The 12,061-nt window shown below is 37.7% G+C and overlaps 1 protein-coding gene across 2 annotated transcripts; it reads left to right on the top strand.

Moving 5' to 3' along the window:
• Positions 1 to 912: 912 nt before the first annotated feature.
• lmf2a (lipase maturation factor 2a) lies at positions 913 to 11,676 on the top strand. Of its 2 annotated transcripts, XM_016483615.1 has the most exons (15): positions 913 to 1,123; positions 3,279 to 3,532; positions 3,764 to 3,792; positions 4,061 to 4,251; positions 5,179 to 5,357; positions 5,446 to 5,584; positions 5,959 to 6,093; positions 6,173 to 6,278; positions 6,363 to 6,459; positions 7,257 to 7,439; positions 8,117 to 8,285; positions 8,407 to 8,518; positions 8,823 to 8,931; positions 10,956 to 11,228; positions 11,262 to 11,676. In XM_016483615.1, the coding sequence occupies exons 1-15, from the start codon at positions 1,030 to 1,032 to the stop codon at positions 11,337 to 11,339; spliced, it is 2,148 nt and encodes a 715-aa protein (XP_016339101.1). In that variant the 5' UTR covers positions 913 to 1,029; the 3' UTR covers positions 11,340 to 11,676. The 2 variants fall into 2 exon arrangements, with proteins under 2 accessions (XP_016339101.1, XP_016339100.1); XM_016483614.1 differs by having other exon boundaries at positions 10,956 to 11,676.
• The last annotated feature ends 385 nt before the right edge of the window (positions 11,677 to 12,061 follow it).

Raw genomic sequence — 12,061 nt, 5'->3', positions numbered from 1 at the left:
GAGGTGTGTACGCGCTCTGGCGTAGTTTACGCAAGCGCCGGAAGTGATCTCTCGCGCGTATACGTCACTCATTACACAGTGCACAGTCATTGTAGGTATGACGGCTAATCAAAATGGTACTTACTTGTGCTTATCCGGATTGTTCAAACCGACTTAAAACTAAAAGATTACGTTCTCTCGCGCGAACTCATTCGGGAGTGGGGACTTTCCACGTATTCCCAACTTGTGAGCCTGCTCGCCTGAAGTTATGGTTGATTGCTCTTCGGCTGGATATCAACACACCCATTAACGTAAACTACGCCAGAGCGTGTACACACCTCGCGCACCGGATGCTGTGCGCGCGCTCAAGGAAGTTGGACATAGTGGTGTATTAGAGGTAAAAAATGATATAAATACTGTTCGGTTTCTGGCACAAACCAATCGTTTCGTGTCTTAGGACATCAATGTGTCGTCACGAGCCGCAGGGTTTAATTTGGATTTGTCTGTGCATGTTTTTTTTACTCTCATAGATTTTGTTACCATTGCCATGCATTATAAGACTGATAGACTGCAACGGTTGGACTTAAAAATCATAATTTGTGTTCTACTGAAGAAACAAAGTCACCTACATCTTGGATGCCCTGGGGGTAAGCAGATAAACATCAAATTTTCATTTTTGGATGAACTATCCCTTTAACAAGGGTTCCGCTCTGTAACGCCTACTTTCCAACGTCTGCCTTTCAGCCAATCGGCTGCTCTCACGGACGAGCGTCTATTGACGTAATACATATTCATGAAAAGTCAAACGGTTACTCCAGCAGGGATCATCAATTCGCCAGTCCTCCAACGTCACTTCCCCGAGCGTGACATAATTAATATTCATGAGCCAAGTCTTCGCCATAGTAGGATTCGTTGGCAAACAGCGCGCTTTCCTGCACGTCAGACGTGTCGCTCAGAGTCAGTCAGTCCTGTGCATTCCAAGCTTCCTGATATCCATCTTGAGGAGAATCCTACTCCATCTGTTTCCTTTAGGAGTTTACTGAACAAAAAATGGGAGATGTAAGGCTGCCGAGGCACATGTTTTTGTGGTGCCTGTCTGCTATTTATATGTTTGCCTTCGCGTCTCTTTACGTGCAGATTCCAGGTGAGTTTGAAGATTTGTTTAACTTGCCTGTGAGCACAAGTTCATCAGTGACACATGCAGTACAAATCTTTTAGACATACATTTTAAATGGACATGCTCATCTGTGAGGTAAGTTAATAGTTTGTTCAAGTCTACAGGATGTTTATTCCAGTAACCTACGTTACTTTCGCGGTGTAGGGATACAGTAGCGATTAAAGTATTTTAAAGGACCCATATTTACTATGTCTTGCAGAACTGTCTGTGCAAAACATCTCAGATTAGATAGAACATGTTGACGCCTGTTCAGAAGCATACAGACTGTAAAATCAAAGATGCTATATTAAAATCTGGGAAGTCTGAATATTACAGCCATACTTCCACTCAAGAGGAAATGCATTTCATATATCGGAAATCATATATGCACACATTTATTATAGTATTGTCATGTTGCATGTATAGCATATGTCATGTCTTCGCATGTATTTTCATGTAAATTTCATAATGTACAGTGGTGGCCAACATGATTAGAACACTAGTATTTTCACAGCAGCTAAAAATGATTTTAAGTCAATTATTTCTATCTTTTGCTGTAGTGTGTCAGTAGGAAATAACAGTTTACATTTCCAAACATTCATTTTTCATTAATTGTAATAATCCAGTGAGATTTTTGTTTGCACGAGGTAATCATTTTGGCCACCACTGTACATTATGTCTAGCATATATGACCAATATTGCATGTATAGCATATGTCATGTTTTCTCATGTAATTTCATATAAATTTCATAGTGTATGAATATGGTAATCATTCAGAACTATGTGGCATCCAAAAGTCTGAGACCACATAAACAATATGGGACCTGAAACCTGGAAATAAAGTTTAAGGATTATGAAAAATATAAAACTTAAAGTAACACTATGACATAAAATAAATCTAATTTCAGATTCTTAGGGCTGCCCTCGACTAAGGATTTTTCTGGTCGACCAATAGTCGTTCATTTGAAGCATCAGTCGACTAATCGCACGTTTATTAATAAACCATTTAAATCATTATAATGAGCCTTTAATGGCATACATAGCGCACCGGCAGAAGAAATAATTATGAATGTGTCAGAGAAAAACAGTAAGGAGGCTGCATCACATCACACCAAACAATTTTGGGTGAAATGCACAGTTTGTCGTGAATTATAAATCAACTAACAATCTATAAAGGTGTAAAATGCATTTACTTACTTGAGAATCAAGATATTTCATGATATATTTGGGGGATATTTTGAATACAAAAAAAATTTATTAATCCCTGCTGAAAAAAACAATAGACACATTACAAAATTTGTAATGGTTTTACTGGTTATAATGGGACTTGTATTGGTGTTACTGGAAACTGTAATGAACCCTGTTGGTCTCTACCGGTAATTGGTTGCCTTCTATTGGTGGCTTGTTAAAACCAATAAATCCTAATGGAATATGTCCCAAAACACACTACAGAAACAGGTTAAATGTTGATGGTTTGTAAAGTTTGTAATGGTATTTGTAGTGGAAACCATTACAATTTTCTGTGATGGTTTTACTGTTTTTTTTTCTTCAGTAGGGACATAAGCCTATATCAGTTATACAGTGGTATTGTGGCTGCTGTGTGTCACATGACCAGCATGATAGCCCCTCCCCTTCACCCGTGCCCCCTAAAAAATAATAAATGCATAATGCCCCTGACACTACAATACAGAATTATTTGTCAAATAAATGAAACTGCAGTGAGCGAGCTGCTGTTCAGCTTCCACACAGACACTTGAATAGCTGACATTTCTCTAGGTTAACATTAGATTGAGCGGCCATGTAAAGTTGCTAATTCTTACATATTTCAGATGATAAGCCATATTTGAGAGGTCGTTGAATGACAGTCGAGCGTTTGGATGTCCTGCCCGTCAATGTACTGTATTACCAATGACTAGCCATTAACGATCTGTTAGTCACGGATTGCATGACTTCACCTGTGGATTTTTTCTTTTCTTTTCTGCGAATAAAGTGACTAATAAAATTTTGGTCGACCAAGCCTCTTCTGGTCGACTAACGATTAGTCGACTATTAGGGGGCAGCCCTACAGATTCTGCACCATTTTTAGGTCACAATTCAAAACTGATTTTGTGGCATTGACCATGTGATCTCTGTCTGTCTTTAGGTCTGTATGGGAACGAGGGCGTGCTGCCGGCGCGGTGGCAGCTGCGGGTGTCTGGGAAGAGTGTTGTGGAGCAGCTGAAGGATTCTCCCACGCTGCTGTGGTTCGGTCCTCGTCTGGGTTTGGACACGCAGCAGTGCATGGAGCTGCTGAGTCTGACCGGAGCTCTGCTCAGTTTAATGACTCTGGCTCTGCCGGTGCTCAGAGACTGCAGAGTCTTCCTGGTGCTCTGGATACTCTATCTGTCGCTCTACCAGGTACAGACGCAGTTCACATAATTTCACACGTAATTTTGTCTCATTTGCTTTCTTTAAACTCCGTTGTATTATATTATATTTGCTATATATTCAACCTGCTTTTGACCATTACCTAAAAAAAACATATTTGCTGACCAGTAGGTATCACGAATACTGCTTATCAAGGGAAAAAATGTGATTTTAGAAGTTAATGCGGAAGGTACTGAAATGTAATGCTTCTTGTTTCTGTAGGTTGGCCAAGTCTTCTTATACTTTCAGTGGTAAGTATTAGATTTTCTGTCAGTGTGTTGCTGGTGCACCACCAGATGTTTTATTGATTCACAAGTGTTCTTATTCCCCAAATTATGTCTATTATGTAACTGTCTATGGCTTTGTTTAACTGCTTTCCAACCATAGCAACAAAACAATCTTGATCTTGAGAGATATCTGAGTATTATTTACAGTAGTCTCACCACGTCTGTGTTAATGTGAAATGACTTCAGCACATCAGAAGCCAGAGTTAGAATGTGTCAAACATCTTGATCTCAGGGATAACCTCTTGCTGGAGACGGGCTTCTTGGCCATTCTCATCGCTCCCATGAAAATGCCCTGGTCTTCAAAGGTGCGTCTCCATGACAGCGTGACTTTCTGGCTGGCGCGCTGGCTGTTGTTTCGGCTGATGTTTGTGTCGGGTGTCGTCAAACTGACCAGCCGCTGTCCCACCTGGTGGGGCCTGACCGGTGAGGAATCAGCTGAGATTTGGAGAATATATCTGTTTCCACGTGTTCTGGATTTGCTCCTGGTTCAGCATGTATTTAAAACTACTGTTTTTACAGTATGTGACACAGTGTAACATACAGTGTCCCAAAATGCAGTGCTCTGGCGTTGATTTTTTTGTGTGACAAATGAACTGGAAGCAAAATCTATGGTTTTTTAAGTCATTGTTTTATTGAACTGCCAAGAATTAAAACATTTTTTGCATAACAGTAGATTAAAAAATATATTTCACCCCCCAAAACTTGCTAAATTAAGCATGTAGTTTAGTCAAGACTTTCATAATCTTTTAATCTTTTATAAATAATATTTTATAAAAGTCTCTATTTTATTATTATTATTATTATTATTATTATTATTAATGTTTATAGTTATTTAAAATGATGTCTCTAGTTTGATTTTTTTTATATATATATATATATATATATCATTTTTTTGAAGATGAATTACATTTATTTTATAGTTTCCTTTCCACCTTAATTTTCATAATTAAATAGTATTTTAATTCTAAGACTTATTTGTAATCCTAAATGTTGAGGTAACTGATGTCTCTACTCTGGAATTTAAAGTGAGCTTTACTTACCTGTTTATTTATTCTTTTAATTTTGTTTGTATTTATTTAATTTCAGGAGAATGTGTATATTTACTTATTTTGCATTTACATTTATGCATTTGGTAGACGTTTTTATCCAAAGCAACCATCTTCCCCTATTATTCGAACCCATGACCTTGTTGTTTGAGCTAAGAAATATTTTAGTTTAAGTACTAAATCCGATGGAAGTTTTGAAAGTGTTGCCACTATGCCTATGTATTGATTTTATTGTGTCTGAAAAAAAAAATACACATCAAATTATTCATGTCCGCTCACCTATATTCTGTTATTGTCTCGTCAGCTTTGACCTATCACTATGAGACCCAGTGTATACCGACCCCGCTGGCCTGGTTTGCTCATCAGCTGCCGGTGTGGCTCCAGAAGCTCAGTGTGGTGGGAACGTTTGTTATCGAGATCGCCGTTCCCTTCATGTTCTTCAGCCCCATACGAAGACACAGACTCGCCGCCTTCTACATGCAGGTGAGTGAGTGTGTGTGTGTGTGGTTGATCAGAAATTGAGGAGCTCCCATGAGTTTGTGCATCAGTGTGATGTCTTGGTGGTTTATAGGTCCTGCTTCAGGTGTTGATCATCCTGTCTGGGAATTATAACTTCTTTAATATTCTCACCATCACCCTGTGCCTGTCGCTGCTGGATGACCAACATGTGAACTTCTGGCTCCGAAGACCCACGCCAAAGACCAAGAGCAGTATGGACACACTTACGTTACACTATGTTTTTAAAAGAAGTCTCTTATGCTCACCAAGGCTGCATTAATTTGTTCAAAAATATGGTAAAAACAGTAATATTGTGAAATATTATTACATTTGAAAATAACTGTTTTCTATTTGAATATATTTTAAAATGTAATTTATTCCTGTGATAAAAAGCTGAATTTTCAGAATCATTTCTCCAGTCTTCAGTGTCCTTCAGAAATCATTTTAATATGCTGATTTGCTGCTCAAGAAACAATACAGTACTATAATTTCAAATACTACATGAAGATGGAAATGTATGTTTGTGCCCTGTTAGGTCAAGATGTGAAAAAAAGCCACAACTCCTTATTTTATTGTTATTTTCCAGCATCATTGCAGACTCTGTTGTCTAGACTGGCTGTGATGTTAGAGATCGGCACATACGCTCTGCTTGGCTACTGGACCGTCAAATACTTTGACCTGCAGGTGGACTGGGAAAACAAAAGCGTCTCCTCCAAAACAGGTGAAGTTCCTGACAATATCTGATTGAGTTCAGTTCTTGTTCAGAATGATTTATCTCTCTTTGTGTTCCTGTTCCTCAGCATTTATGTATTTTGAGTTCAACGGCTTTCTGAAGACAGTCACAGTGCCCAGTATCTGGATTGGCGTGCTGTCTCTCACATGGGAGATCATTTCCTCCATGTTTAAGTGAGTGATGTGGGTTATGTATGATTTATTGGCTCAGTATGTCCATTAGATGGCATCCTGGTAGAACAGATGTTTCTGTTGCAGGTGTGCGTGTGTGAGAGGAGTGTTATGGCGTCTCTGGAGCACAATCCAGTGGGCAGTTATGGCTGCGGCTACAGTCTCCATGTTTGCCATCAGTCTGGTCAGTAAACTTCCTGTCTGTGCTGTTTTAGTATCATTAATATACTTGTACAGCATTTATTAATATTTTTAATTAGCTTTATAATGTTTTCTGTTTTAATGAAAGTTTTAGTCATTTTATGTTTTTAGTTGTTTTTATTATTATATTTTATTTGTTTTAGTTTCAATTTTTTTTTTTTTTTTAGGGCCCGAGCACCAATGGTGCAAGGACCCTCTTGGAATTGCTCTATTTATTACTTTTAGTATTTCAACAAACTAAATGAAAATTAATAAAATAAGTGTACATGTATTTTATTATATTTTGCTTAATTAAAATAAAATATTTTGCTTAGTTACAGGCATATTTCACCCCAAAATAAAAAAAATGTCTGCTTTTTGTCACCTGCATGCAGTTCCAAACCTGTCTGATGAGTTAAATAGCAGAATTAATAATTAATAATTTTTAGTTTTTCAGAAAAGTGGATGGTGACAAAAGTCAAAAATGGACCATAAAAGTAGTCCGTACATCTATCAAGTCTCCATATTTCAAGTCTTCTCAAACCATACAGTAGCTTTTATGAGGAATTGAATTAAATTTATTACCAAAAATCTTGCCCTCTGCATTTTTATTTATCAAAATTTAGTTCATGCTTCCACATGTTCAATATACAGGATAACTTCATTGTGTACTTGTAGTGTACACAATGAAGTAGTAGTGTAGTAGTTGTAGTGTAGTGCACAGAATTCTTATGTTTTTGAATGCGCTGTCCCTTTAAGTTATTTAAAAATCATGACTCTAATAATGAAGTGTGTGTGCAGGTTCCCTACACCTACTTTGAGTATGATGCACACAGTAACCTCTGGCCTGGCGTCCGGACAGCGTTTGAGCTGACTGACCGTTACCAGCTGGTCAACTCATACGGATTGTTCCGGAGGATGACCGGCATCGGAGGCCGTCCAGAAGTGGTCATTGAGGGCAGTATGGATCGCAACACATGGACGGTCAGTTTACAAGTATTTGAAGAAGAGCGTATTGTCTGAATTACATAATTTAATTGTATGTGAAGGAGAGACTTCATGAAGAATATGAAATCATATCCAAAAAAGGTCTGAAATACTGGCTAGCAACTTAAGAGTTGTAGGTTCAAACATTAAATCAATGAAATATCATCTTACCAGGATCTTAAAGGTGAAGTATGTAGATTCTCTGCAGCAAGGAGCCCCAAAGTTGCAAAAAATATTAACTATTCAGAATTTTTCAAAAGAATGTATCTACATGCACCAGCTTCAACATGTCAAGGTGAAGTTAATCATTCAGTTGGTTAAATTAAAACTAGCTACATTTACATGCACACAAATAATCTGTTAGTAATTTAACTGATGGCTCAGTAGGATTGAAGAACTTTCAGAATCTAAAATCGGATTGGATTAATACGGATTGACTGAAATTAGACCATGTAAACATTGCTACTGTAAATCTAACTATATGTGACCCTGGAGCACAAAACCAGTCATAAGTAACACGGGTATGTTTGTAGCAATAGCCAACAATACATTGTATGGGTCATGATGTATAAATCTCAATTTCGAAAAATGTACCCTTATGACTGGTTTTGTGGTCCAGGGTCACAAATATGATTGTGGTCAGTAAGTCTTTGGTGTTTTTTTTATTTTTGCAGGAGATCGAGTTCATGTATAAGCCAGGGAACATGAGTACAGCGCCCCCTGTGGTGGCTCCACACCAGCCCAGGCTGGACTGGCAGATGTGGTTTGCTGCTCTTGGGCCGCACACACAGAGCCCCTGGTTCAGCAGCCTCCTACACAGACTCCTGCAGGGCAAACAAGACGGTGAGACGACGTGTGTTCGCTTCTGCATGCATGAGATTTAAATGCATCCAGTGCATCGGTCTGAACAAGATGCAGTGTTTTATACTATACTGTGAAAATATTCCATGTGTGTGTTGAGCAGTGATCAGACTCATTCAGACAGATGAGTCTCAGTATCCGTTCAGCAAACAGCCTCCTGCGTACCTCCGAGCTCACCGCTACAAATACCGGTTCAGCGAGCCCAAAGAGGACGGGTGAGTGCACACCGATTTTATTTTTTATTTATTTTTTTTAATTTTAGTTTAGTTTCGTTTTTTAGTTAATGTTTATTTTTATTTATTAGTTTTAATGTATTTACTTTTAATGATTTTAGCATTTCAACTTCTCTCAAAGGAGATAAATGTTTTTTAATACATATGTTTTTATATTTCTTTATTCAATTAACATTTATTTTAATTCAAGTAATATTTTTTAAAGTTAAGATTAATGTTTAGCCTCATTGGTTGCATTTTCTGTCTTTATGACTTAGTCATATTGGATGTGTTTGTGTGTGTTTAGGTCATATCCCCAGCGATGGTGGAGACGGGTGTATGTGGAAGAGTTCTATCCCATGGTGCACCTTGGTGACTCTTACCTTGAACAGATGCTGGTTCAACATGGTTTGAAGGTAAGAAACAAGTCTGCTGTCAAAAGTGAAAGTGTAATTAAATTGGGGCACATGTTGAATGTCGATAAGCTCACAGGAAAACAAACAGACTTAAAGTTCACCGTCTGTTATCTGCAGGATAGTTTGATTCAACAAACAGGGTTTTTGAATCATTTTCATTGAACTTGCAAAAGCATAGATAAAAACAGACATATTTAATAGGTGACATCAAGAGACACTGTGTTTGTATTATTTATAGAGAGGTGATATAATGAGTAGGGCTGTGTATCACCAGCAAAGTCACGGTACGATACGTATCACGATATAGATGCCACGATACGTATCACGATACATGACTGCACTGAATTTCACCTCAGCAGAATTTAGAAAAACAGCTGTTTATTAAACACTGCTTACTATAGTGCCATTTCTAACTATTGGCAGAGCAGGCAGTTGACCTCTGCATTATAAAGGGCCTCCATAACTGTACCACAGTACAATATAGGTAATTGCATATGTTTCATGTTTACATTGTGCACTCCCCACCAGGTACAATATTCTGATCGTTTGCATTCATTCTAATATATTTAAAAAATCATTTACATTGCTGGTAGGTTATCATTGCACAAATTAACACTCTCTACAATAAAAAAAAAAAAATGTAAGAGTTCTAAACTAACGCGCTGTCTTCACTGTATCTAACCATGGACTGTATAAAAAGTATCTAACGCACACACGCTCGAGGCTGATTTATACTCGACGCGTCCGCAAGTTCGCTTAGGTGCGCGCGGCAAATGACGTCATTCGCGTGGCGGTGTGCACATTTTTTTGTAACTTTCCACGCAGCTCCGCTTCCGAAGATGCATGAGTTAAAAGCGACTCTAGCCGAACATGCACGTCTGTGCCAGCATGTCTCTTTATATCAGGCAACCCAGTTGTGTTCCTCTGCGGCCAGATTAAACCTTGTTGTAGCCTATATATGCTCTATTCATTCTTTTTTAGAAACCTCGCACTTTTCTACTCTGTTTTAAACGTTGTAAAATTTTAAACAAATTAAGCGCGGTCCACTGCTGCACACGTGCCACAATATCGATACAGGGCCAGCTGTATCGATACTCGTATCGTCAAATCTCTGTGACGATACATCGTCATATCGATATTTTGAACACAGCACTAATAATGAGGGCAAATCAAAATGAAACTGTCATTAAAATATTGTGTTTGCACAAAAATCATGCCAATTTAATGCTTTGTAATATTTTTTAGTAAACATGCACTGGTATAAGTGTTGATATTTACAAAGATGTAACTATTTTACGAGCGTTATTGTCTAGTACCTCACAATTTAAAGTAAAATTAATTTGATCTTTAGTCTATATATGAAAATAGGGCTACACAATTTGGGAAAAAACAACCAAAATTGTGATTTAAAAATATAAATTTTTGCTCCTTTTTTGCACAATTTGGCCAAAATGTTGTGCTTATGTCACTATGGCTATGAATTATTTTTAATAATAATAATCATATAAACATTACTAAAAAAATGAATATTTCTAATGTAATATTTCACTGTAAAAAATTCGTATTTAAAAATCATTACATTGTGATTTTAGTTTTAATTTCTTTTTCAATTAATCTTGCAGCCTTATATGAATACATAAGATAATGAATGAATAATGAATACATACGCAAGATAAAGTATTGGATATTAAAAACAATGTTTTTCGTTGTTGATTATGTGAATTGCTATGAATTGGATATATTTTATATCAGGAAATTAAAACTAGATGATCTATATTTATTTATTTCATTATTTGAAGAGCATTTCAAAGTTTGTTTTTAAATGTCATTACTATCTATTGCTATGATGTTTTTGATGTTCCTATCAGCTGAAGTCAAGAGAGTTGACCCTCAAATACTGTATTTATGTTTTAACTCTGCTCTCTCCTTCTCACTCAAAAACAGTCATGTGTTGATTAACAAAGATTTAACCATCTTGTTTTTGTTTTAAATGTCATCTAGATCTCTTTCTTTTTGTCGATCAGGATAAGGCTCCTCTGAGGCGCAGCTCGAATGCTTGGCTGCCTCGGTTATTGCATCATGTAGGTGAACATGCCCGTGAGATGCCAGCTCCGCTTCTGCTGTGGACTCTCTTCAGCTCGGCTGCGACCGTGTGTCTCCTCAACTCTCTGCGATCACATGCACATCAGCACCAGCACGAATCGCTCCAGAACAAACACGCAGATAAACAGGCCACAGGAGAGACTCGCTCCAGTGTGGCGCAGGAGGACGAGAAGAAACATGAGGAGGAGGATGCAAAAGATGATGCAGAGGAAGATGGAAAAGAGCAGGAAGAAGATGCAACAGCTGAAGAAGAACAGGAAGGAGAAATTGAAGAGGAAGTGGACAGCCTCAGGAAAAGGAAGTGAGTTTTTTTTGATCGTCTGAGGACTTTAATTCCAGCTCAGGGTAATAACATGTACCCCAAAACACCAGCACTTCCACCCTCGTTGTGTCAAAACATTGACTTTTCTCTGTTTTCACAGGCAGGTTTGAGAGATGTAGGCAGTGTAGTGACACAACGCATTCATGTTTCCCATTAGTGTCCTGGATGTACCCGCCAGTTTAGCTCAACTAAACCCGATTGAAGGGCCACACTGCAAAACAAGGGATTTTGTTGTATGGTCTTCGACTGCTTTGACAGGTAAATGCAAAACAAGGTAGGTTATTGTTTTTCCCAATGTGCACTAACTGCTACGTACCATATTAAAAAAAAACAGGATGTCTTCCACCATGAGACCTAAAAATACCTGTAAAAAAACTGTACATCTAAATGCACATACTGGACCTCATTAATCAGAAGTGAAATTTATGTTTTTAAAACCATTCTTCCATAAATTACACTTTGAATCGAATGCGAAAAAATACCAAAAACAGCACATTGTTTTATGAACGAAGCCCAGTATGTGCAGTTTCTTACAGTATACCAAGAGTATCAGAGAAATCTAGGTACCAGAAAATATGACATTTTAAATAGTTTTCCACTTAGGTGGTGTTATATGACATGGTTTATTGGACTGTAACTGGTTATGGTCTGTGATATTTGTGTATTGTATTGTAAAAACATATTTGACCACTGTGATGTACTGTA

This window comes from Sinocyclocheilus anshuiensis, unplaced genomic scaffold (genome assembly GCF_001515605.1).
Source record: "Sinocyclocheilus anshuiensis isolate Anshui unplaced genomic scaffold, SAMN03320099.WGS_v1.1 scaffold733, whole genome shotgun sequence".
NCBI lineage: Eukaryota > Metazoa > Chordata > Actinopteri > Cypriniformes > Cyprinidae > Sinocyclocheilus > Sinocyclocheilus anshuiensis.
The sequence above is the reverse complement of the archived record's forward strand: the minus strand, read 5'-3'. Positions and strand labels throughout refer to the sequence as shown.

Excerpts from the sequence above, each read along its gene's own strand:
- lmf2a (XM_016483614.1), top strand. The coding sequence starts at position 1,030 with ATGGGAGATGTAAGGCTGCCGAGGCACATGTTTTTGTGGTGCCTGTCT. Across the intron at positions 6,460-7,256 it reads CCATGTTTGCCATCAGTCTG|GTTCCCTACACCTACTTTGA; the intron begins GTCAGTAAACTT and ends GTGTGTGTGCAG. Across the intron at positions 8,286-8,406 it reads CCTGCAGGGCAAACAAGACG|TGATCAGACTCATTCAGACA; the intron begins GTGAGACGACGT and ends TGTGTTGAGCAG.